Source organism: Lagopus muta, chromosome 1 (genome assembly GCF_023343835.1).
Source record: "Lagopus muta isolate bLagMut1 chromosome 1, bLagMut1 primary, whole genome shotgun sequence".
Lineage (NCBI taxonomy): Eukaryota > Metazoa > Chordata > Aves > Galliformes > Phasianidae > Lagopus > Lagopus muta.
In genome coordinates, this window is record NC_064433.1 from 78,081,874 (window position 1) to 78,109,716 (window position 27,843).

Sequence of the window (27,843 nt, forward strand, 5' to 3'; positions counted from 1 at the left end):
AGTGTTTGAGTGCTTACAACTACTACTTGATACTAATATTTGACTGGTTTACCTGGATTTTGGATTAGTCGCAGTACTGATAAAGACAACAATGCTAGTGCTATTTAGAACCACTATATGACTGACTGAGTTTTCTCTTTTAAGAGCAATACTGTATGAATGTAGCTTTCAGGAGCAAGATAAAAAGAGATACACATTTTAATTGTTCTCAAAGAATAAACAAATAAGCAGTACTAACTAACTTTAATTCCTTTCATAAATCTTCAGCACAATGAACTGTGCTTTAATAATGTTATGTTGCATAACCCCAACACTTCAAAAAAACAGAAAGTGAATAATATATTGACAACCATTAACAATCTATTGGATTTGAACTTTGTGTTAACCAGAATACTTGTACTCTCAATGTCCTAGTCAAACTCTTATTTGAATAAATTACAGTCCAACTAAAAAATCGTGTCTGAAAACAAGCTGAAAACAAGCTCCACATTAGATTTAATGTTTTAGAGTACTAATTGTGGTGTAGCAACATTATATATTGCTGAGATGCTGAGTAGATACATATCAAAACCAAGGAAGGATGAAAATGACATTATACATAATATATAAGCAAGATAAGCCACAGTTTGGTCTAATAGATTGACTTGAGATTGAAATGGGAAGACAGTCAACATATTAGACTGGGTAGTCAGGTTTTGGCCAAATACCATTACTTAGAGATAGCCAATTTATTCTACTTACTCTTAGAAACATTTCACACAATGTACCATCAGCCTCAGGGCAGAGTACATTAGAGATCTAATAATAAAACAGTTATCACTGTTCCTTACCAAGTCAGGCTCACAGATCTCTGATCCACTGTTGCATGATCAGGATGCTGCCACTTCCCCTTTCTTTTTTTAACCATTGGTTTCAACAGCACCAACAAAAGGGCCCAAGATAGTTAGGATGGTAGGTTATGTTAGATTTGACCTCAGCTCTGCTCCATGTGACACCACTACTGCAACATTGTTGCATATTCATAAAGAAGTGTAACCACATTAGAACCGTCTAGTTACAACTTCTCATTCTGGAAATATAGCCCAACAAACTCTCTCTGGTTGTAGTTTAAACTTGGCCTGAATGGAGTTTCCAACTGTGTTCCTGGTTCCAGGACATTGTCCCTGAGTCTGAGGAACTGGAATCACAAGGAGAAGAAGCTCTAGTAATCATTCATTCTCTGTGAGACATGATTGTGAACTTCTGAGAAACGTTATCACAGGGAAAGAATAAAAAAGTGCCTACATAAAGGCGGGGGGGAAATGGCATCTCACCTTGACAAGCTTGTTCGCTGTCAACAGACTGGTAACCAGCCTTGCAAGAGCATCGTCCAGTGGCCACCATCCACTCTCCTTCTCCATTGCAGTGCAACCGAACACCTGAAGACCCAGTTGTGCTTGCCTCTTCAGCATTTGCTACACATGTCCCTGGTGACTCCACCAGTGAGGTCTTTTCTCCTCCAGCAAAAGTTTCAGGGAAGGAGGCAAATCCTTTCACCACAGCTGGACACTTGTAGAAAAAGACCTGGACTGCCACCAAGGACATACAGGCTCCTGAGTCCTGGAAGGCCAGGTAGAAGCCATGCTTTGTGAGTGGCCCAAAGCTACGTACTTTAACGTTCATCCTTACCACCTTCCCAGTTCTGTCCACCTGGGAAAAGCTTTCATCAGCTGCAATAGTATCCACTTTGGTCCAGGGGCCTTCGTGCCACTCTGGCAGTTCCTGAGAGGCTATGTCGACATTTGACTGGTGGTAGTAGAGTGTGAAAGTCTCTTTGCAAGTAGAGGCCACAGTACGCATGCTGGCACAGTCTCTCACTGAGAAATGTAGGCGGACATGGACTCGGTGGGCTCCACGTCGCTCTATGAAGTGCGTACGCAACCAGTTATTTTGACCTGGTTCATCCATGTTACAAACTTGAAAGGTTCGGATCTGGCGCTCCTTATCATCCCGGACACTTACTTCTTCCCACTATAAAGAGAAAAAGAAGAAATGATATATAAAATTTAAAAAGGAATTCAGCGTTCAACTATGTCAGAAATACAGGACAGGCCTTCTCCCCTTTCTTTCTTCTTGCTGTGTTTATGGTAAGATTTGAACCTGCTGCTGTCATATGCAAAACAACACACTACGCAGGACTGAGTATGACCTGGTAAAGAAGAACTGTTAAACATTTAGGAAAAAATTGTTTTGAAACAAAACTCATGAAAAATTGTCATGTGGTGTTGTGAATCTTAAAGTCAGAGTTGCATCTTTCACCACTACTTCCTTATCTCTACATACATGCATAACACAGACAAGACAGAGAAACGAGATCACTATGGAGAAAACATTAATGCATCAGTCTCTCCTACCCAACTCCATTAGTTGGTCTGAGCAGAAGGTTAGATAGAGACCTATTAAGTATTTTAGAAGCAGAGAGAAAGGCAATAGTATCATACCCAGTATCATCTTCTTTTAGTAATGTGGTTTGAACAAAATATGTTAAAGTTCTTCCTAAGTAAATGAAACCATAAAACAAGTCTTGTTTATTCTAGTCTCCCTTTCTTCATCAGCTACATGCACACCTTTCCAGCAGAGATAAAGTCATGAAAAGGGCAAAGGAAATGCTTACCCCATCAGGAGGGTGAGAGGTCCAGCCAATCTCTGAGGTTTCTCCAGTTGTATCCAGAAGTATTTCTGTTTATATTAAAAAACATTAAATAAAAAAGTATGTTGTGCTTTAGTCAGTCTAGCATCTTATCTGTCCCTCACAAATTGTCTTTAACAATTAAAATCAAAGAAGCCATCCCTTGTAGAGAGCTTCTACACACCCAGAATATACATTCATATTTTGAGATTAAATACAATAGCTTACATCTATATTAGGAAATTAAGCATGCCCAACACAGAAGCATGGGGCACGTGATCATGCCTATACCATGGTTACTAGGTTGTTTGGAAATATTCTGGCCACACAAAATCTCTACCAGGCAAAGTGAAGCACAATCACATTATAGAATAGTTATTGTAATGAGCAGTACAGGGGAGAACACTCTCCTTTTCAAAAGGAAATAGCAGAGCAGAAAGGTTAATTACATGAACATATGCCAGGCTTTCCATAGGACCATGGTTGTGCATACATAAATATGGACACTAAGCCAAAACATGTTTGTTTCCAGCTCTGGAATAAAATTTCTGTGGTGGGAGTTTAGGATGATAACTGAATCTGCAATGTATTCACTTTGTTCTGGAATAGGGCATTAGGCCACAAGTCCAGCTTCATCAGAAGCTCAGTATTAAACAGCCTCTTGCATTATTTGCTCAAGAGTAGAGTACATGCAAAATTTCACAGGCCTAACTTATTCCCTGAACTAGTCTACGTTTCCATTGAATATCAATCTACCACTGGAGACAGGTACTAGATTTCACTGTTCTTGGAGATGATGTTCTCTGTTCAGGAACAAAGCAATACAGAACAAATTGTAACTGTGCAAGCTATATATTCAGTATTCTCCAGCAGTTTATATCAGGTCTGTAAATGCCCTGGAAAATACTGTTAGGCAAGCATGTGTAATTTTCTGTGTACACTTAAAGTGAGACATGGAAGAAAAAAAAAATCAGTCAAATAGAATTGACATGTGTTGATATACACTGTACAAGTCAACATTTTTTTTTTCCCCTAAGTTCTGGAAAGTCACTCCCTTTTCCTTCACTTATTTAAATTTCAAATTTTCTGTCTTTCTATTTTGCGTAAAAGAAAAAACCCAGAAAATACTGGAAATGAGAAACAACTGCAACATCCAGTTTATTTACATATGGTATTTATTAATTATCTCATAAGTGTTTTTTAAGGACATGACTACCTCATCTTTTATTCACACTTCTATTTTCAGATTATGGATTGCAAGTTTCACTATCTGTGATCCTTGGGATCTGATCCACATTAGCCACAAAATGGTTCGGGTTGGAAGAGACTTAAAAGTTCACAACAACTTCTCAGGGCAACCTGTTTCAGAGCCTCACAAACCTCATAGTGAATAATTCCATCCTAACATCTAATCTAAATCTACCCTCCTTCAGTTTAAAGCTATTACTCTTCAATTTATCACTACATTCCAGAATAATGTGTTTTTTCCCTGCCTTTCTTATTGGCCCCCTTTTAACTACTGTCAGCTCATTGGTTGAACCTACCAACCAATATCCCAAGTTCTTTTAATCAGAGTTGCCTTCAATCTATTCTCCATCCATCCTGTATTTGAGCTTGGGATTGCCCCAGCCCAGGAACACCACCTTGCACTCGGCCTTGTTGAACTTAATAAGGTTCACAGCTCAAGACTGTCAAGGTTCCTCTGGATGGTATCCCCCTTCCAGCACGACAACTACAACACACAGCCTGGTGTCATCAGTAAACTTGCTGAGGGTACACTCAATCCCACAGTCCATGTCACCAGCAAAGATGTTAAATAGCACTAATCCCAATATTGACCCCTGAGGAACACCACTAGTCGCAGGTCTGCACTGGAACATCAAGCTATTGATAGCAACCTTTTCAGTGTGACCATCCAGACAATTCCTTACTCACAAAGTGGTCCATCTGCCAAACTCAATTCAATTTGTAGACAAAGATACTGTGTAGGACAATGGCAAGTGCTTTGCACAAGTCAAGGTAGATGGTGTCAGTTGCTTGTCCCTCATCCACCATCCATCAGTACTCTAATCTTGCTGGTCACCAAATTTGTCAAGCAATGGTGGTTGTTACCAATCACCTCTTTGTTTTCCATGTGCCTTAGTATAGTTTCCAGGATGATCTGCTTCATGATCTTACCAGGAACAGAGGAGAAATCAGATGGCTTGTATCTCCCCACGCCTCGAATCTGCTTTCTTCCAGTGGGTGATTCTTACTTCTCCCAGTCCCTGCCTCTGTATTCAATGTGTTGGGAAATGCGGCTAGAGCACTTGCCAGTGAATGTTGAGGCAAAAAAGTCAACAAGTACTTCAGCCTTCTCCATATCTCAAATCATCAAGCCACCCATTTCCTTCAAAGAAAGGCTGACATGGGCCAGTAGACCAGGTTTCTCTCAAAGCAATTCTCACAGTTCAAGCAGCTGAAGCCCAGACTGTAGCATCAATTCTGTAACCATCTGTTGATTCGCTAAATTCAGCTCCCTGTTTTAATATTCCTTTTCTCTGACCAGGAAGACTGATGAAAGAACTACCCACACTCCAGAGTCCCTTAACTGCAGCCCTTATGGCTGTGTAATCCTTCATGATATTCTTCAGACTGCTCCTGGCTGTATCACCAATGCCCATGTGAAAAAACAGCAGTGGATAATAGTGGGTGTATGAGGCATTTCTCAGTTACAATCCCAATACGAGCTTCCAGTAATAAAAAACACTTCTTTAGATAGTGCATCAAGTTGGTAAATGAGTGCCTCAATATCTCTGAAGAAAGTTGCCTACCACTATCACCTGTTGCCTTTTCTTAGTTGTACTTGTCAACCTAGGAGTGGACTGGACTGTACTAGTCACCTCCAGCATCTCTCCTGATATGAGATTTGAGAGTCTTTCCTCTTCAGGCTGCAGTGGTGAAGCAGATCTGCAATGGCACCTCAAGCCCCAGGGGAAGTATCTTCTTCCTGCTAGGCCCTGCTGTCCCAAGCTTCCATCCCTCCATGTTATTGGCCCCCCTGTCTGCTGTGTGCCAGTGGGGGAATTTTTGGTTGTTTGGCCATAAAATGCGGATCCACTGCAGAATGCATTTGGCACAGGCTATCTACCTCCTTCTTAGATTCCCTAATGTCTTGCAGCCTCCTCACCACCTCCTGGTGCAAGCACTTGTTCGCAGGATATTCTCTACTTTGGCACACCTTTTGCAGGTGTAATCAGCTACCTGGCTCAGGAGAAAGGTCTAGGTACTTTCTGCAATCTGAGGACTGCATTGCAATGAAGTAAATAGTGCAGATCTCCCACCCAGAGCTGCATTCTTTGCTCTCAGAAAAGTGCCCACCATTCTGCCTTGAGTGTTAGATTGGATGAGAGCCCTTGAGCAGTGCAGATGCTTATGACAGTACTAGCTGCTGGGTTATACGTACTGTGGGTCTTCCCCCTTGGCTAATGGAATGGTCCTCCTTCAAAAAGGGAGAAATCAGCAGAAAGAATAGAGTAGAGCCATTCTAAGGAAAACATCAACAACTGTCTGTGTTTATCCAGACCTCAGCTTTCAGCAAGTCCTAGCACTTACGTTTCCTACATGAATTATTTCTTAGGATTTTCTGAGGAGCAACTGCAGTTCTCAGCTTCAAAAGCAGTGTAAAACATCCCAGCTGGCTTGCCAGAAATGGAAAGAGCTACTGCTTATTACTAAGCCAGACCTCACTACAATTACCTAATAGACTTCATGAAATGCTGTGCACCTTATTACTCAAGCTAAGATAGCACATTTGAGGAGAAAATATCTGAGAAATGCCTATGCCTTCTTGAAGCATAGTCCCTGTCCAGGTTGTCCCAACAGGAGGACTTCACATTCCCCAATGAACACTACTGACTGAACTGCACAGACTGAGGGACTGCATGTCATGTCTTGTCAATCCTTCACCACTGGGTTTCCAGGCATGTCTTTGACATGCTGAAATAACATGAGGTCATTTTTAAACAAAGAATGATTTTTTTTTTCCTAATCATTTCTGAGTGCATCTGTTTTACCAAAGTGTAATGCAACTATACTGTGGAAAATCTGGGAGAAAACAAAAGGAAAAAATATCAGTACAGGGAAAGATAGATAAAAAGTAAAAAAAAGTCAGGAAAAGAGAGAAAACTGAAAATACCTGCTCAGTAGCTTGGGTTCTGCCATGACTAGTGGAAAGCACATTTTCCAGATGGCTTCTCATTAGTAAGCAAGGTATGTTTTATCAAGCACATGAATATTCCACATACAGAGGCTGCCTGAAGCACATAACTGTACATCTCACAGTAAATATTTTGTTAGGAATCATTTAAAAAAAAAAGTGCACAAAAGTCCCTTTGTGTTTCCTCTTCTCCTACTGGTTATATGCCTCAAATCAACTCCCCAGCTCCACTGGCTGTACACACTCATAAATCTAACAAGCTGTTTAATTCTGAGAACAACTGACACAGTGGCTAAAAACCCTGCACTTACAGAACCATATGATTGTATGCAGTCTGTCTGCTAGGGTTTATGAGAAGATTAGGTGGCATGGGACAAGGCCATGACAAGGGACTGTTACAGTATTTTAACAGAATAGATGATTACATTCCGGTGTACAGGTGTAAGCTTTCATTCTGCCAGTTCATTAGTACTGATGTATTAGTCCATATTCTCAATGTGCCAAGCCAGATTAGTATTCTGCTGTGCTTCAGCACACTCAGCAATGATCTGTTCAGTTGAATTTATTGGTCTGGAAAAAACAACAAAGAAACAAACAAGAACATGCAAGCAAACAAACAAAAAAAATTGGCTTGCACCATTTCTATCTCATTCAAAACCAAGGGTCTTGTAATCAGCAAATCACTCCCAGGACCAGGACAGTCCATGATACTAAGGACATTTAATTAGGTAACCTCAGAGCACTGAAGTAATGATATTCCACACTGGATTAAAATTGAGGAATAATCAGGATATCTGAGTAATCTGGAGTTTTTCACAAGATTTCACAAGAGGTGATGAAAATTCTCCCTTGACTCCTGCTTTAATCTTACTATTTTTAGCAAGTATGAGATGCCAGTTTCTTACGGAGACTGTTATTTTAGTTTAAAGAAAATAAAAACAGCTGAGGAGAGATTCTCCTACATTTCTGTTCCCTAAATTAAGAAAAAATATGATCTTCAATACAACAACCAAACAGTAGCCTTCCTAAGGCAAGTTCAGAATTAACTATATATGCATTTCAGTGTTTCCTGCTCTTACAGGCTAGAAAGGGTAAAAAAAAAAATCCCAAAGATTAGTACAGGCAGCAGCCTATTCTTAAAACACAAACCAATCTCTTCATTTGCATTGTATAATGATGTCAATATCAAGCTCAACTTGGCAGAAACTGGAAGCCACTACTACTTATGATAATAGGCATATTAATAATCTTCTTCAGTGTTCAGGTTATTCAGTGCTTTCAGCAAGACACTGAAATATACTGCCTGCGTTACAGGCAAAATATTGCCCTGGGGCAAAAAGATGACAGTTCACCCAAGGATGACTGACTCTGGGACAACATCCTCGAAGGCAGAGGTGGCCTAATAGCTTTCTGGACTGAAACACACTTGTCCTCAGCATTTGAACAGTGGAGTGGTGCAAGGGGGAGTTATACAACCCAAGTTTAGGCCAATCCATAGCCAGAGATTAAATCTGATCTTAAGACAAAGAAACAGCTCCTTTACCTGTGGTTTTAGAAGGTGGTGCTAAGAATGATCAAACCATAGAATCACAGAATGAAACAAGATGGAACAGAGGTGTACAAGTCATATTGTCCAGTATCCCTCTCAAGACCAGGCTAGATTACAGTAGATTGCTCTAGGTCTCATCCAGTTGAATTCTGAGTATTTCCAAGTTTACATTGGTAAATAAGGCAAAGGGTACTAACATAAGATATAGCCTTCAGGAAATTTGCTTTGCTGTGCCGCTGAATGCCTAAGCAGCACAGCCCTCTGGATTCACATACTTCTTGAAAATAACTGAAATATTACTGGGCGTTTTCTTCCTTTCATGACCATGTCTAAACATGAAAAAGGGGAGAGACTGTGAATATTCTGAGAGTTGTGGAAAGGGAAACCATTTTCTGGTCTTGTCTAAAAACATGTTGTTAGGTTCTGCTTAATCCAGTCATCTGTCAGAAGCAAGTCTGATCCAGCTCAGTGTGCTCAAGTTTAACCCAGTTGTTGAACGTTCCCCGGCTTCAACCAGTAGCAAGGCTGAGTGTGAATTCTCAATAGGCACATACACACAAACATGTAGGCATTACACATATATATATATATGTCTAGCCAAGAAGATCAGCACAGACAGAAACACTCACCAGTCATGACAGCACCACCAATGGCCTCATCCTGCTCACCTTTCTGGTTGGTCAGGATGCAGGTCTGTTAGTGGGAAATATATATATGTATTTATATACTGTACAGATCCCTGAAATAACTGTCCTCAAACATCGACCGCCCAGTAACTGACCTCTAGGTATATGTTTTGTCCATTTGCTGGCACCTGAATGTATGAGCACCTAAATCTTGCATTCCTCACTCCAGCTGCTTCTATTCAGACACTCTTGCTCACTGATAAGCATACATACGCATACAAAACAAATGCATAGGCACACCCTCTGTGGATGCTTCCAATTGTTTGGCTGCAACAAACCCATGGAGTGCTACAGATTTGGGGCAAAGTAGCTGGAAGACTGTGTGGAAGAAGTGGACCTGACTGTGTTGGTTGACACTCAGCTAAACGTGAGCCAGCGGTGTGCCCAGATAGCCAATGGCATCCTGGCACGCATCAGAAATAGTGTAGCCAGCAGGAGCAGGGAAGTGATGGTCTCCCTGTACTCAGCTCTGGTGAGGCCGCAACCTCAAGTATTATGTTGAGTTTAGAGCCTCTTACTACAAGAAAGACAGAGACCCTGGAGCATGCCCAGAGAAGGCCAATGAAGCTGGTGAGGAATTTGCAGCACAAATCTTACAAGCAACAACTGAGGGAACTGGAATTATTTAGTCAGGAGAAGAGAAGGCTTGGGGAGACCGTTAAAAAAGGTTGTGGTGAGGTCGGGGTCAGCCTCTTCTCCTATGTAAATAGTGACAGGACTAGAGGGAATGGCCTCAAGTAGAGGTTGATGTTGGATATAAGAAAAAAATATATTCTCGAAAAGAGCGGTCAGACACTGGAACAGGCTGTACAGGGAGGTGGTTAAATCACCACCCCTGGAGGTGTTCAAAAAACATTTAGATGTTGTACTAAGGAACATGGTATTCTGGGGAGATATTGGTGGTAGGTGGACAGTTGAATTGGATGATCTTGGAAGTCTTTTCCAATCTTGGTGATCCTATGAGAAAAAAAGTAATTTCACTTTTTTTTTCCCCTTCAAATAAACTGATATTATTTCAAACTTCCTTTGTAACATAACAAAATATAACAAAAGTAAATGCTATTTCATTTCATTTCCCAGATGGAAGGGACATCTGGGAGCCATCTCACCCAACTCTCTCCTCAAACAGGTTGCACAGATCTACGTTAGGACAACCTTTTATATTTCCAGGGAAGGGGACCACACAGCTTCTCTGAGTAACATATTATTTTGCTCAGTTACTGCTAAACAGATGTTTCCTGATGTTGGGACAGAACCTACCATGTTTCTGTTTGTAACCACTATCTCCAGTCTTGTCACCTAACACAACTGAAAAAAGCCTGTCCTCTTCACATCTCAGGTACTTACATACATTCATAAGTTCTCCGTGAGCCTTCTCTAAGCTGAAAACTCCCAACTCTCTCAGCCTTTTCCCATAGGTGTTTCAGTCCCCTTAATCACCTTCATGGCTCTCAATTGGGATGGGAAAGCTTCTCCAGAAGCTTCATATCGTTCTTTGTGCTGGGAGACCCCAGAACTGAACGTAGTACTCCAGGTGTGGCCTCACCATTGCTGAGAAGGGGGGAAATCACTTTCCTCAACCTGCTGACAATACTTTGCCCGATACAGCCCTTTCCTTGCAACAAGGGCTCATTGATTATATATGTTCAACTTGCTGACCACCAAAAATCCCAAGGTGTTTATAACAAGGCTGTTTTCCAGATAAACGGTCAGCCCTCAGCATGTATACTGGTGCCCAGAGTTGTCCCTCCCCAGATGTAGTACATCACATATGCTGCTAGTATGCTACTAGTTACTGGCCTCTGTCTAGATTTTGTGCCACTGATCACAGCCCTCTGGTCCAGAACATTCAACTAGTTTTCAATCAACCTAACTTATCTGCCCATCCAGTCTATCTATGCAGATCTTTTCTATGAGAATCGTACAGGAGACAGTGTCAAAGAAAGTCCAGGAAGATAATATCCATGACCTTCTCCTCATCTATGAGGTTAGACATTTAATCACAGTAGCTTATCGTGTTGCTCAAATGTGACTTTCCCTTGATGAAGCCACACTATCTACTTCTGACAATTGTCTTCCCTTTCACATAGCTTGAAATGATTTCCAGGATTAACATCTCCATCATATTCCCAAGTATATGATACAGTTTCTTAGGTCCTTCCTCTTGCCCATCTCAAAGACATGAGTGACATTTTCCTCCAGTATTCCAGCATTTCTCTCCATTATCATGATTGATCAAAGATTATCAAGAGTGGCCTCACAACTACATCTGCAAGATCCCTCAGCACTCATGGGTGCATTCCATCATCACTCTTAGACTTCTGAATGTCAGCTTTGCCTAAGTATTTCCTAACCTGACTTTCTTCCACTAAGGTTATATCCTTCCTCCAGTCTTTCTCCCTGGTCTCTGGGTCTCATGAAGGCTAATCTTGCTAGCACAGACTGAAGCAAAGAATGAATTAAGTGCCTGAACATTTTCCATGTCTTGTGCTTTCAACTCATTCAGCAAAAAGCCCAGATCTGTGTTAGTCTACATTTAGTCACCAGTGTTCTTACACAAGACTTTTTTGTTGTTTGACACCCTTGGCCAGATTCAATTCTGTTAAGTCTTTAGCTTTCCTAGCTTTCTCCTTTGACAGTGTCTCTGTACTCCTTGTAGGTTACCCATTCTTCCTTCCACTCTGTAGATTTTCTTCATGTGCTCAAGCTTGGTCAGGAGTTCCTTGTTCATATCCATGCTGGTCTCCTAGTGTTTCTGCCCAATCTCCTATTCATTGAAAGGGACTGCTTTTGAGCTTGGAGGAGGTGATCCCTGAATATTAACCAGCTTTCCTGGGCTCTTCCTCCCTGCAGGTCCCTATTCAACAGGATTCTTCCAAGAAGATCTTTGAAGAGATCAAAGTTTACAGTCCTGAGATCCAGAGTTATGAGCTTGATTTTCACCATTCTGCATGCCCCCAGGATACTGAACTCCTCCATCTCATGATAATTGCAGACAAGGCTGTCTTTGACCTTCACACTTCCTTTCTGGCAAATATGAGCCTAACAGCTTTCCTCATTGATTCCTGTCACTTCCAGGAAGAATTTATCATGAATGCACTCCTGCAGCCTCCCAGATTGCTTGTCTTGTTGTGTTGTCCCTCCAACAAATTTTAAAGTTCCCCATGAGGATCAGAGCCTCATGAGTTATCTGTCTCTTGAGGGCTTCACCTACTTTTTTTCGTGGTCACATGGCTAGCAGCAAAAAACAAAAAAGAAAAACACTACGCTTGTCTTCCTTTTAATCCTAACCCTTAACTGGCTCCTCATCCATCCCCAGGTAGAGTTCTAAGTACTCCAGCTTTTTTCCCTCACATGAAAAGCAACAGCCACTACTTGTCTTCCCAACCTATCCTTCCTGGAGAGACTGTATCCCTCCATTGCAATACTTCAGTCACAGGAAACACCTCACCATTTCTTTGTGATTCCAACAAGTTCATAGCCCTGCAACACGTTATCTAATTCAATCTTGTTAATTCAAGATAATATGTGCATTAGTACACAGGCAATTAACAAGGACACCCCAGTGTGCTGTGTTCCAAGAAAAGGTTGGGGGGGTTTCTCTGTATCAATGCCTTATAGGAATTTCCTTGCCTATGAGCAAGCGCAGAAGGTGACATTGCTTACACCCTATTTTGCTGATTTTGTGACACCTTCTCAATCACATCACCCTATGCCTTTTATTCTCTGATAATCGCTTCTTCACAAGGCTGCTATTTACTTTCTCTCTCCCCTATATCATTATAAAGCCCTCCATATGAGGTTAGCCATCCAATTGACAAAAACATCTTTGCCTTGCTTTGTGAGGTGGATTCTATCTCTCTCAAGCATTTTTACTCAGATTAACTTTTGTGTCCATATTTCCCTTTTACTAAGGAGGCACATTAATATAAGAAGTTACCAAAGCAGTATTATCCTCTCTATATCTTAAACTTCCAGAAGACATTTAGGAAGTCTGTCCAATCTTTCAGCAATCTGGATCATTTGTTGTAAAATAAACGCAGTTACTCACATACAGAATACATCACTTCTTTGGTACTGCGAAATGAACTCTGCTTGTGTTTACAGTTGTAAACATTTATAAATCAAATCAAAACCAGTATTTCACAGAAAATTCAATTGTTGGCCTTAATAAGAGCTACTTAATTAATGAGTTATGATTCACTATCCAATATTTTGACTGTAGCTCTGCAACCATTTTTAAATTCTGTGTTTCCCTAGCTCTTATGATTAGGAGGGTTAATTTACAAGTAATATTAAATGACAAAGTGTAAAGAGAAATACCAAGCATACAGGAGTAGCTACTCACAGAAATAATATTTCTATACATTTTTATTTCATAATTTTTCAAAAACAAGGAAAAACAATGTCTACATTTTTATCACCCAGTATGAAGTTAGAAAAATAACGCTCCCAAAGTTAAAATCTCAGAAACTCCTGAAAAGCCACAGACTCTGTAAAGTGCAATCTTAATGAGAAACACTGAGCAATCTTTTGTCGTATAAAGTTGGAATAACAAGTTCACAAATGTCTTTGGTTTCCAAAGCAGTTTTACCTCATACTTGCCATTCAAATTGTTTTTTACTCTACATATCATGTCTGGAAAATTTTGGATAGATACTTTCCATTCTAGAACTGTATCAAATCAATTCAGCCTAATGACTTCTTTTTAGACATAAAAAATTTATCACTGACAACAGAAAACAATATTTTTAAGAGCACAGAAGAACTTCTTTAGTTCTGAGGAGTTTAAAGTTCAAATAGGTACCATAAAAGGGTACTGCATTCATTACGTTTGAAAAGCATTCTGCATATATAACTCTAAAGAATGTATAGAAGGCTGGTTTGAATATTTTGTCTATTTTTCTATTCCATTCTCCAGCTTCTCCTTCTGTTCCTTAACTACTCATATTAAGTTTTTAGCAATATTATTTTTCCACTGATAGAAAATTTCAAAGTTTTGTTTGAGAAAAAAATGACTCAGAAAATCTTGGAAAAAATACTGTCTTGATTGATTTTACCCATGCAGTCAATTTTCTTCTGCTAGTGTTGAGACGTGTTTCACAATGATAGAAACCTTAGAGTTGGAAGAGATTTTTAAAGGCCACCTAGTCCAAATCCCCCACAACAAATAGGGACACCCACAGCAAGATCAGGTTGCCCAGCACCTGGTCCAGCCTCACCTTTGAAGTCTCCAAGGACAAGACACCCACAACATCTCTGGGTAACCTGCTCCAATACCTCACCACTCTTGCTGTAAAAGACTTTTCTCTTATATCCATATGGTAACTGTTGAGTCATGGCCTGAACCACTATTTGAGCACTGGGGAAAGGACCAGGTCAGCCCTGGGAGCACAGGTGAATTGCCTTCACCTGTGCAACTGGAAGGGATGGAGCCTGGCTGCACCTTTTAAGGGCTGACTGCCACCAGGAAAGAGTCTCCTTCTAGAGATTCCTCCTGTGAGCCTAGATCTTCAGAGATGGATTAACAGTCCTTTTTTCCTTCCCATATAACACCATTCTATTGTTTTAGTCTGTTTGTCATTACACATCTTGTATCACCATTGTATCACATTAATCTTTCTGATTGTTACAATATCTAACTTAAAACTACCTTCATTGAGCTTGAAGCCATTTCCCCTTGTTCTATCACAACAGACCCTACTAAAGAGTCTGTTTCCTTCTTTTCTGTAGGTTCCCTTTAGATACTGAAAAGCCACTATCAGGTCACCTCAGAGCCTTCTCTTCTTCAGACTGAACAGCCTTAACTCTTCCAGTCTGTCCTTACAAGAGAGGTGTTCCTTGAATCATTTTCTAGACATGCTCTAACAGATCTGTGCCTCCCCTGCATTGAGGACTCCACATCTGAACACAGTACTCCAGGTTAAGTCTCATCACTGCAGAGCAGAGGGGCAGGATCACCTATCTTAACCTGCTGACCATACTTCTTTTGATGCAGCCCAGGATACAGACGGCTTTCAGGGCTGTGAGGACAAGCTGCTGGCTCACGTGCAGCTTGTCATCCACCAATACCCCCAGGTCTTTTTTGGCAGAGCTGTGCTCAGTCATTTCATTCTCTAGCTTGTATTGGTAGTGGATGTTGCCTTAATCCAGGTGCAAAACCTTGCATTGTGAGATTCAGTAAATCCAGAGTTTTACCTGGGCCCACTGCTCAAGCTTGTATAAGTTCCTCTGGATGGCAGCCTGTCTCTCTACTGTGTTGACTTACTGTTATCAGCAGACTTGCTGAGAGCACACACAATCCCACTGTCAGTGTCATTAATGAAGATATTAGAGTATCAGTCTCAGCACTAACCTCTGGGTTAAACTCATCACCAGTATCCATGCAGTCATTGAGCCATTGAACACCACTCTCTGGATTCAATCCTGCAGCCAATTCTTTGTCTACTGAACAGTCCACTCATCAAATCCATATCTTTTCAATTTGGAGAGGAGGATGTTGTAAGGTGCTGTCAAAGGCCTTACTGACATCCAGATAGATGACATCAGTGGCTCTTCCCTTGTCCATTGGTGCTGTTACACTATCATAAAAGGCCATTAGGTTGATCAAGCAGGATTTGCCTTTGGTGAAGCCACGCTAGTTCTCTCATATCACCTCACTGTCTTCCACATGCTTTAGCATAACTTCCAGGAGGATCTGCTCCATGATTTCTCCCAATAGATGTGAGACTGACAGGTTGATAGTTCCTGGGATCACCCTTTTTACCCATCTTAAAAATGGATGTGATGTTGTCTTGTTTTCCAGTCACTAAGAATATTGGCATTTTAGAGTATTTTAGACACTAAAATATTTTTGTAAGATTTCTCGAAGACCAAACTGAATATCTTTATATTTCTCAACTTAAATCTCTAGTCGGAAGTTTCAAGTTTTTACTACATATGATCGCAAGTTAACAGAATGTCTATGGCCCTTGTTTCTTTCTTATGGATAACTGTAATAAACCAATGGTATTTTTTTACATGGTAATCATCATTTACTTTCCTTCCACTAATGCATAATTGTTATTTGCCTTTTGACAACAACAGAAATACATCTGTGATTCAAATGAGTGAATCACAGAGTGAATGAGTGTGAACCCAGGATGACATAATACTATCACAATGTAAGATTCTGTCTTCCCTGACTGAGTTGAGGATTGTACTTCAGCTTATGGACAGCCACACTTCTTAACCGCCCTATTCTATCATACATGTGATCTGTGAAGTTGTATCACACAGTATTTTCCTAAAGTCTGTCATGACTGTAAGATTACAGGAGAGATTCTAAAAATGTTCTTGCAGGCACCACTGAATTACTTCATATTTAGACATTTTCCCTGCTTTCTGCATCTCAGTTCCCTCTACCAGTTACACAAGCATATAACACCTACTGTACTTTTTAAAATAATGTAAAAGAAATCAGTAATGAACAGTTTCAAATATTTAAGGATTTGTTATATTGTTATTCCCTCTCTGAACTTCCCCCTCGTTCCCCTCTGCTTCTATTAAGTGAAGAAATAATTTAGCAAGGTTTCCTCTTCACTGTAAGAAAAAAAAAAACAAAACAAAACACTTTTTCTATCCATTCTTTACTGGCTGTTTCTTAGATCACCACTGCTCCCCTTTCTGTCCCTCCAGGGCTTTCCTTCCTTGTCCCCCTTTGATTCTTCTCCTTTTTCGGAAGCTTTCATGTGTGAGAGAGATGAGCATTCATCACAATGTAGTGCAGTTCAGTGAGCACATGCAGCTGCAAGGATACTTCTTCAAATAAATAGGATTTTTTCAAAAATACCTCTGATTTTCTACATCTTACTCCCATAGCTGCAATCTCATATCCTGTGCTCACAATCCTCCCTCCTATCATCTATTCTTTCTTCTCCTCTTTTCTTAGTTTTTTTCCCCCCTTTCCTAAATTTTCTGTCTTCTCATCACTCTTTTTTCCTTTTGTCTCCTTTTCTGCTGGTTTAACACAGGCTACCTCCTCTTAACGCAAAGCATTCTCTCCCTGTCTATTTTTTGAGACAAATGATTCAGATGGAGGGGCAAAAATTCCTGATTTCAGCCCTCTGTATGTTGCCCTGTTGTTGTGGCTTTGTGATATTATTATTTTTTTGTTGTCAGTATTTCACATCATAACATCATGCAAAGCACTGGGAGTTAAAGAGTTAATGTTCCAGTTCCGTGGACCACTGTTTCTGGGTGCTTGGCTCTCAGAGGGGGAGGGAAGGGGCTGCATTCCCCAGAGGACTTTGCGCTCAGAGGAAGAGAGGTGGAGCCCCTGGCAGCTCAGGAGCCTCTCTCTTTGTTTGCTGCAGAGCAGTGCGTGCTGCCTTGCTGCTTTTTGCCTGCAGCTTTAGAGTAAGGTCTTCGGTTTGGACACTCTCTCATTTTGTTTGATTTGTTGGCTTCAATTCCAATTAAATTGTGTTCTATTGTGTTATTTTGCATTCTGATATCATGTTTAGTAAGTTAACATTCCTCAGATCATTGCCACTGCTGTTTTTAGACCCATTAGACCCATTTACTATCTCCCTGCCCTTCCCCCTTTTTCCCTTTCCCAAGTATGGGTTTGTGGGTCCTCTGTCTCATTAGTCACAGGACCAAGCCAGACCAGCCTGTGAACCACTGACACTTTTCTTTTTCTTTTGTAGGCCTGTGGGCCTGCTGTCCCCATCATGGACACAGATAGATCTAGAGACAATTCCATGACATCTGTAGAACAGTATAAATCTTTAGAGACTACTTCACTAATATGCAGCAAGAACAGGAACACAAGAACCAAATACATGCAAAGCACGAACAATCAGCTTATTCCTGGGGCAAGTAGGTTTATTATTTAAGACCTTCACTTCTGAGGTAGCCAGTAGTCTCACTAATGAATATTTCTAGTTTTTCATATGAGTGTTGTTCTCTCTAGATACAATACTGCCCTTTCCTCTAGAATCAATATGAATACTTTTTTATATCTCAGGAGTTAGCGATTACCATCATAACCAAGAAAGACATTTGTTTAATGATCATCTTTAGTAGAACAAGCATCCTGAAAACACTTTTTTCCTCTAAAGAAAATTCTCTTAAGAACTACATGAAATTGATTCTTACCTTCTAGTGAAGTGACTAGATGAAAGAAGCAGACCATCCAGAGCCAATCCATTCCTGACACTCTTCTTGCACTGATGTCAGCATTAGAATCCATGAAGATTCTCTGTAGACTCCAACATATCAAATAAACGCACACAACTCGCTTGAATTGTTCAGAGGTTGCTTGGAGTGCTTTGGTACCTTTGAGTGTTTTGGAACCAGCCCGTAAACCATTGACATCAAGTCAAAGCAGAGATCTTCACACTGAAATACTGATTAAGGAAAGACAGAGATGGAAACAAAAGTCAAGTCACAATAATACAGACCTGACATTTATAGACTTACTGTATAATTTACTACTGAGCTACAGGTAAGAGAGTGGCAAAGACCCAGTACATACTATATTCCCATACCTCCCACCCATCACCCTTCATTCTCAGTTGTTTTGTATGCTGCCAATAAACACAGATTCTGAGACATTCATGGCATCAGCAAGAGTGGATTTCCTAGATGATATACAGTGTATTCTTGAGTCTTAACCATTTATTTGTATCTTTGGCAATGCACTGTAAAAGGTTTCCATTCCAATTCCTCTGCGTTGTTTCTAAATTCCACCTCCTGTAATTACACTTTGTCTTTGGCAGTAACCACAACAGAAAAGTTTTCATCGTTTCTGATAATACAAATCTGCATTGTTGACATATTTTACTGTAAAAGTAACTACGTTTCAAAAGCATGAATATGTCCATGTAAACATCTTGCTACACAACAGTACTGAAGATGGACAGCATTTTTTTCCTATAAACGTGTCATTAGTCAGGAAGCAAGCACAAATGATTTTTAGGTCAAACAGCGAGCCTGCATCACAGCCAAGAAAAGACTACAAATCCAAATTTATTATATTAGTAAAAAACAGGTAAACAAAAAAGCCCATGACAACACTGCTATTAAGTACCATGTCACATCAAGGCTGCTCTCACAGCGAGGGAAAGCGTGGAGCCTAATCCAAGACTGCATTACATCAACCCAGTACAACAATTTTACTAAGGAAAGTGTTTCTGGCCCTATCTGCCCAATTCGCTGAAAACAGGGAAGACAGGGAAGCATGGCTGAGGAGATAAAGAGAAAAATATATATATCAAGCAATATAAATAAGAAACGGTCTAGTAGCTCAGCTGAGATAGGGAAGGGAAGAGTTGGAATTAAAAAAGGGTAGGCTCAATGAAATTATCTGAAAACCCTGCAAAGGGGAGACTGAACAATTTTCAAGTGGAAGAGAAGCAGCAGCCTGGAAAGTATGAGATCAGGCAGTGGAGTGGAATTCGATTTGCTTTGTTAAAGATGAACAGAAATTACCATATGAAATGGGATAGTTCTCTCCTGCATTACTCCTACTGAGAACTCAAAATACCAAACCAGAAGCATCCTGAACATCAGAAAAAAAGATGTATGAAACTGAAGGGAAGAGAAAACTTTGATTCAAGGAAGTTATTTATGAAGAAAAGAAAATCAGTTACACATGACTGAGTGAAAGTGAAGATTACACAATAAGATGGAGGTAATGTAGGTGCTATGTATTAGTTTAAGAATCTTGTAAATACCACAGGAGAAAAATATCACAATACAAAACTAAAAAGGAGAAAAATTTCAGGCAGAATGATCAGAAAACCCTCCTGTGTCATCTGAAATCTGGGAAGAAAACTGTAACTCCTATGTGGTGTTAGAAAGCGGCCTTCCTTTATTCCTCAAGATGCACACACACCAGGTGACTTGAGGAGCAAGCGCACCCTCTCTGAGTTCAGGTTCTAGGTTTCAACAGTTAAGACATACGTATGCAGTACACTGGAGTACATATTCACTTTTCCAAGGTCTTGCAGATATGTGATAATGTCTCTTTGGGCATGCTCAGTTGCATTGAGGGTAGTCGAGTGGCCACCTACTTCTTCCCCTTTTTTCACCATCAGCTTCGTCACTGAAACCTCTGACTTGCTTTCATCCACTTTTCCCCAGTATGGAAAATTGCTTAGTAGGCCATAGTGAGCTAATTTTTGAAAAACAGTGTACGTGGAACCCAAGGAAAATGTCCCTGCACATTTTCAGGTAAAAGATAGAAGTATTCTATTGTGACTCCAATACTTCTTGTGAGACAAAATCATTGAGACAGAAAAGTATTCTATAATGACCCCAGTGCAAAATTATGGAGGAAAAACAAGGCTGATCACTCACTAAAGCTGAAATGAAATGTTTCATAATATTACTTATGGATTCCTTTCACCAAACAAATATATTGGTTCTTAAACTGATGTACTAATCCCTATTGCTAACCAAACCAACCTGTATTGCTAGCACATAGCAGTGTCTTCCAGAAAAAGGGTTGCAGACTATTTCTTGAGCCACCTGAAACAAGACTGCCTGTCTGACTGCTCTAGGTGCAAATATTAATACTCAGCTTCTGCCTCCCAGCTAATCTCCAATATTCTTAATACCCAAAAGGCCTTTTTCAGGCCAGACAAATTTTACGATATAGGGACTTTTAAACATTCATTTTGAAAACAGATAAATGCAGAAATAAAAATCAAAAATTGAAGAAATATCTTTTCATTTCCATTAGTGGGATGGAAGCAGTCCACTGTTCAGACTATTTCAGTTACACAACTTCTGAATGACAAAGCAGGAAACAGAACATAAATTTGCTCTGGCTACAGGTATTTCATCCTAGTTGTGAAATTACTGTGCAATATGTAAAGAGCAAATCAGATTGCTACTGCAAAACAACTAAGCAAGTCTTCCACCATGAAGCCATGGAAATAATTCTATCCCCAAAGAGATCTTTTGTTTCTCCTTTCCTCCCTGCTTGTGCATCTATGCCTCTTTCAACACGTGTCCAATTTACTTTACTAGGTCCTGTGTCCCATAAATTTTGGGACTCTTTATAATGCACCATATGGCTTCTGTCTGGAATATACTCAAAAGTTATTTTTCCCCAAAATTAATTGTGGCTAAAGCAAAAAGCTAGATTTAGTTTAGCAGTTAAAAAGGTAAATCTGTCAGATTTTTGGATTCTGCCTCTTTTACAGCCTGATGAAAAAGTGGTTTTACCACAATGAAGGGTAAAGGAGAATATCAACAAAGCACACAGAGGAGTTGGAGAAAAGTTCTGGCCTCCCTGAAATAGTGACTGCCAGGCCTGCACACTGCTAACTACTGCTGTGCCTTTCCTGCCAGCACTTGATGCACGCAGAATTTGACTGCGCTCAAAGACACCCATCTAAAATTCTTCAGATCCCCTACTGTTCCCTCCTTATAACAAACTACTTAAACAGAAACATCAAACTATCTCAAATTCTACACTGCCCAATTCTTCTGTGCATGTAAGTCCCTTTCCATGACCTTCTCAGCTTACTATTTCTTCCAAAACCGCTTTCAGATTACCTGTCCTTGCTATTGAAGCCTCTATCCTTTCCTCCAAATCCAATGTTTGCGTACAACTTCCCCACACAGGAGACTTAAAAAAAACTTTCTCAAATCTAAGAACTTTTCCAGATCATCTTGTTTTGTCCCACTGAAAGAATGCTTCTTTTTCCTTTTTTTTTTTTTTGTTAATTGGCTCCTCTAGGCCTGTACAATGAGCTTTCCTATAATACACTTAACAAATGTCCCTCATATTTATTATACTTCTTCCTCATACAAAGCATCTATATGCAAAACAAATGCACAACATCTGCGCTAGTATAATCTTTCCCCCTTTTTCACATTTTGCACTGTGACTTCTAAATGTGTATTATCCCTCTGTGGAGATAAATGAGCACAACCTATAGGAGAGTGAATAAACTACTTCATCAATTAATTTACAGTTTGCACACTGATTCATCATGTTTAGTTTATACTTCCTTCCCATTCATGTTAAATGGGAAAACATGATGGTGCCATACATCAAATCAGAGGCCTCTTACTCCCTCAGGTTTCTTCTACTTCTTTTACAGTGAGATACCCTTGCAACTATGATCATGCACCTTACTAGGATAAAGCTTATCCACTCAGCTTACAGTGCTGATGCAAAAAGCTGTCACTCAATGTCTGCAGCACTTTGTACATGACATAATACCGCCTACCTTCTTTCTTAAGCATAGTTACATTAACCATTACTCACCGAAATCTTTCTATACCTCAAACAGGAAGCAAACGAGGGTAGAACAGCACATAACTTACCACTAAGGGTTTTAAAATCACGAAGTTAATGTGATTTTCTACAAAATTAATCACCAGAGAACATACAGCAGCACAGAGAAATGTTTAACTGTGTAAAAAAGAAGAACTATGGACCACTAAACTCCTCCTGGTATGCCATGCAGCCTAAAGATATCGGAGGAATTGTCTGTGCATGCAGTCTTTCAGCCTTTCCCATCCTCAGAACTGGCACCTTTTTAGCTAACCACAGTGTTTTCCTTTAAATTTCTCTTCTCATTACCTGGCTATATGTCACAGCTTTACTTGTCATCCCAGTTTACCTTCCTTACCACAAATTGTTGGCCTTTGCCCTGAGTTTCCTTTGACTCTTCCCATTCCTTTCCATCATATTTCTACTATGCTTATCAAAAGGTTAGTATCCATTTTGTTATTATTGCAATTAAGAAAAAAACAGTAGGCAGACTTTTAAAATTAAAGATACAAATTAAAGATCCTTTTTTTGCTGGTTAGGTACTTGAATTAAAATGTGTAGCAAGAACCACAGAATGTATATTGCAGCTTCTGCATAAGTTCTCTTAGCACCTCCCAGGATCTGACTTGACAGTTTTTATAATGATTCATAAGTATCTCATACCAATCGAGTTTTCAAAGAAATATTGTTAATTATTCTCAAGTTTCTAACATTAACACCTGGATACAAAACCTTAGATTTATTCTATTAAACACATTATAGAATGTATATATGACCAATCACTTGTCTGATATAAACTTTCCTAAAAATAATAGGAACTGGAATGGCACAGAGGTTATTTTAGTTGAACTTTCACACAGTAAGAGATTGCTGAAAGATGAGAGAGCAGCAAAATAAGTAAGTATGATTCTACTGTGCTCTTATCATCAGCTTTACTCTAATGTTTCTCAGGAAACTTCCCTTAGTACTTCCCTTAGTTCTTCGCAGTGCATTTCTAAGTATGCATACATACCGCATTATCGTCCAGTTTCAGTTGTTAGCTTTTACAGGTATTCTTTTACAAGGATACACAATTTTGAAGAGACAAAAAATAGATAATTTTCAGCTTCTCAGGAATAGAATAAAACCTTTTTGTGGCACTGTGTGCAAGGTTTTCTTTCCAAAATCCTAAGCAAAGAATTTTAGGTTTAAGAGATTCGACTTTGGGTATCCCTGAGAGTGGCCGTATCAAAAACTTCCAGGTGAAAAAAATCTGTAATAGTTCAAATTCTTTGGAAAAAAAAAAAAAAATTAAAATTAAAAAAAAAAAAAAAATCAAATCAGTGTTTCTTTCTCTTGTACAACTGACAAAAAAGTAATTTTAAGTAAATTCTTCAGGTTTCACAATCACTTCAAAGAAGTGACACCTACAATTTATAAGGACAAACTTGAAAAAAAAAAATCAAAGAAAAAGTTGCATATAATTTTGGCAGAGAAAAAAAAAAAAGACATGGAAAATGAGATAAAAGGGGTTTGTAAACAAGGTATCCTTTCTTGCAAGTTGGGCAGAACCTTACAAATTCCTCTTCACTTGATGTATTTATACTCTGGCCCAATAAAGCTTCAGATATGAAGGCCGACTGACAACCTGAATTTACAAACTTGGACTTACTACACAGGCTTAACAGGTTAATTAACATTAACTTCTTTGCCCCAGGTGATGTAAAATTGGAGTTAATTATACAGGTGATGTATGATACACAGGGGAGTCACATACAAGGGGGAACCTGTATTAAGCAAACCAAGAAGTCTGTAACCTCTGAGTACTTCAGTTGGGGAAGAAGCAAGGAGGGATAATGTGGACAGGAAGAAAGGATAAAAAGGCTGCATTCTCTGACAGTTTGAGAGACCATATGGGAACATGCCCCCAGCAGACTCTCCCTGTATGTAAATAAAGTAAGCTAAAGACTGTCTCTTTTTGGGATAAAGATAATTGAGCAAGCCTATTTGAGCAAAAAAAAATTCCGAACAAGAATAAACCTTTATCACGAGCAGTACTAAAGCAAAGGATGTCTGACTTGAAGAATATGTCCCTAAAATCATGTTCACATCCTTTCATTAATTCCGATCTTGTCTCATTTGCATCTGAAATTAATGTTCTAGCATATGCCAAGCTGTGATTCCTAGTGGACGGAAAAATAACAAAGATGCCAGCCACAGCATTAGTAGCGGCGAGATGAACAATGTCACAAATCAGACTAATAACCTTGACACTTTCTGCCCAGTCTGAGATATCATCTGCAAATCTGCATGGACAAACTAAGCACAGAACTGCAAAAGAGCCTTAAGGGTGCTGTCATGATGCTGGAAAAGAAATCAAGGCCCTGAAGGGTTGAGTGAGGGGAAGATAGTGGTGTTATGAAAGTGAGACATGAACAATGAAAGCTTACAACACTAAGAAAACGGGTATTTTATCTTAATGCTCTTTCCAATCTTCAGTTAAGAATATTCCCAAGCACGCCACATAAAGCTATATATAAACCAAGATCTATGCATGCATATTTAAAATATATACTGGAGGGAAACAGCAAACAAACAGAGAATTTTTTTTTTTTTTTTTTACTCAAACTAATCTTTGTGGACAAAAGTTTTCATTAGTAAAGATTTTTATATATATATATATTTTAAATCTACAGCAAATAATTTTAAAATGTGTTTACTGTTTTCACCTCTGATTTCAATATATGAGGGCTTTACAGCAAGGATATTTGGCATAGGCAGAAAATGCACACTGTTCATTTTCACAGTAATCAAATGTATGTTGTCCATTAGGAGACACCATCATCACTGATAGGTGCTAAAAAAAAAAAAAAAAAAGAGTTCAAGTTCTATGGGAATTTCCTGAACACTGAAATTCACTTCCATTCCACTAGAGAAACTGGCCTTTCGAAAATGACTACAAAAATAACTAATATTAAAACATCCTCATCTAAGTGCTGGTCTTTCTATAAACCTAGAAATCTCTCCCTTCTGGCTCCAACAATGCAGCTTTGGGTTTTCAGATAACATACTTTATGATTTAAGGGTTAACTGTAACTTTTTTTTTCTTTTTAATCTGTCTTGTGGCCTTGGGGTGTGAAACAGCTTGGATCTCAAACTGTTGTCTGCAAGCATTTCCAGACACAGGCTACTCTTACTTATACAAATTATTTAAATATGAGCATTATTTATCATCACTGGTTTTTAATCCTGTTAAGAGAAGTAAACACAGAATGCTTCTTTGTAAAACACAGCAAAGCACAAGTAACAGTGAAACATATTCACATCACTCTTTCTTTTTGGTGCCCTCATCTTACAGTCCAAACCTCTCTCTCTAGTCCCACTCCACGCAATTGCCGTCTGGCTTTTATCCAATTATACCCCTTCATCTCCTATTGCAAAGGTAAGGTAAGTTCTCTAATTTTAGACCTGTAAGCATGGACCTAGGAAATAAATATTATCTTCACTCATGTTAATTCACTTACATTTTGTTTTCTGCAACAACAGGCTATACAATTCATAGGCTTTAGCTGCAGAATGTGAATTACAGTGTAGGATGTGGAAACACACACACAAAACTAGGAAACACACAGACAGAAAATGGCTTGTATATGACCACTATTTGCCAAGACAGGATTTGGTCTTTTCCACCAGTAGTATGAATAGCTCCACATTGTTATTAGGCATCAAAACACTGCACAGTAAGCCTATGTTATACTGGACATTGTCCCCAGAACTGCACACCAAGACTAACTTCAATCTACACCTAACCATTTTTGGATGAGGATGTAATATGCAATCAAAAAGCTGTCTTGGTAGCAATCCCTGTAGGCAAAATAAGAGCACAGAGTCAGGGATTATGAAACTAGAACTTATTCTGGGCCTAAGAAAATAGCTGATTTCTCCAGTTTTTCTCTCTCCTGTTCCAGCTTCCTTATCCAGAATCTTCATTCAGACTCTGTCCTCACTTCTCCCATGTAACTTTGGTCTCACGTGTTAAAATGACTGAAACCAGCAAAGAGAACACAGAATATAGTTGTCCCATTTAAGTTCAAAAACATCTTACTTTAACACTATTTTTTTAGATTAAATCTTTTGTAAATGATATGCAGATATTTATTGCAGGACAGCAGTATAGACTAATGACAATTCAAGGCTCAGACAAGGCTCCTTTTCTGATTTTATATATCTGGTTGCCCAAAGTCAGCTCTTGTTTAGGAGACAGATGAGAGGGCAGTGAGGCAGAAGTGGCAGCCTGAAGAAGAGATCTATGTTGCGAAGAAGATGGAGATGACCTAAAAGTGAATGACTGGGTGTAACAATTTGCTGAGTTGAATGAAACACCACAGGGAGTGATGTGCCTTGAAGGCAGGTTAGAGAGCCCCACCAAAAATCTAAACTTGCCACTGGCAGAGCAATAAAGTCTATTGTCAGGTCCTTCTCTCTTCTTCCTCCATCCTACATTTCCAGTTCATTGTTTCCAGCCTTAAGAAACAGGAGCATTATGTGTCACTAATACCTCACAAGAATAGAAAAAAACATAAGAGGAAAAGGGAAGGCATGGCTGTACTATTTTTACTGACAGAGAAGAAAGGAGTAAAATATAGACCTCAGAGCTCATCCTGGCTCCTCTCTGTCTCAAAGCCTTATTTAAATTGATATCAGGACTCATTACTCTTAATACAATCAAGTGCAACATCAAAACCAAACGATTACACTTGAAATGAAGCAAGGACAATACACCACTTCCTCTCCTCAGGTACTGGTCTCAAGTTCTCTCTTGTAGAAGAAGCAGATCCCAGATGCGTTTTTGACAGCAAGGCTGTCTCCCTCTCCAATTGCTGGAGAGATTATGATAAGAATAACCAAACAGAGGGAAAGGGCATCTTTATTTTATGACTTCTGGTCTACTGCCAACAGTCAAAAGCAAGACTCTTTTCTGTGTGTTCCCTGTGTGCATTTGAGCTTTGTTATGGTGTTTTTGTTTTGTTTTGTTTTGGGGGGGGGGGGAGTGGTTGTTTTTGTTTTGTTTTTAAATGACATAAGCAATAGGCCTTCAACTACTTCTCTGATGGAAGAAAACATACCTTAATACTGAACTAGAAATCATCTACTTTGGGCAATTTGAGAGAGCCATATTACTTCAACATCATACTGGGATCCTGTAAGTTATCTCCCAGGTATTACAGATACAGTGGAACAAGACCTTTCCAGTCATTAAGCTAGTACTTTTTAATAACATAGAAGAAAAATCCCTACAGTTGTATAATCATTTCTGTTGCTCTCCACTGAGCTCGCAGTCCATCAGTGCCCCAGCACAGAAGTTCAAACGATCAAATGCAAATTGCGCAGGTTCAGAGGCACCAGAAAAATAGCATTTGGCTGATCTCCTACTATATGGAGGACAAAAAGAATTGCTTTTTTCAAAATGACCTTCTAAATGTT

At 39.4% G+C, this 27,843-nt stretch overlaps 1 protein-coding gene across 8 annotated transcripts in view; it reads right to left on the bottom strand.

Annotated features, from left to right (window-relative positions):
* LOC125701850 (ephrin type-B receptor 5) overlaps positions 1-27,843 on the bottom strand; it is a 72,405-nt gene that overhangs the window by 38,118 nt on the left and 6,444 nt on the right. For 7 of the 8 annotated variants that reach the window (XR_007380379.1, XM_048964434.1, XM_048964405.1 and 4 more), the window contains 3 exons: positions 18,243-18,493; positions 2,654-2,718; positions 1,314-2,010 (listed from right to left, as the gene is read on the bottom strand). Coding sequence is in view for 7 of the 8 variants with exons in the window: in XM_048964434.1 (XP_048820391.1) it covers positions 1,314-2,010; positions 2,654-2,718; positions 18,243-18,336 (856 nt within the window). In the remaining variant the exon portion in view is untranslated. Of the gene's footprint in view, positions 1-1,313; positions 2,011-2,653; positions 2,719-9,044; positions 9,109-18,242; positions 18,494-27,843 lie in introns of those variants that run through there. The other variant, XM_048964441.1, reaches the window with a different exon arrangement.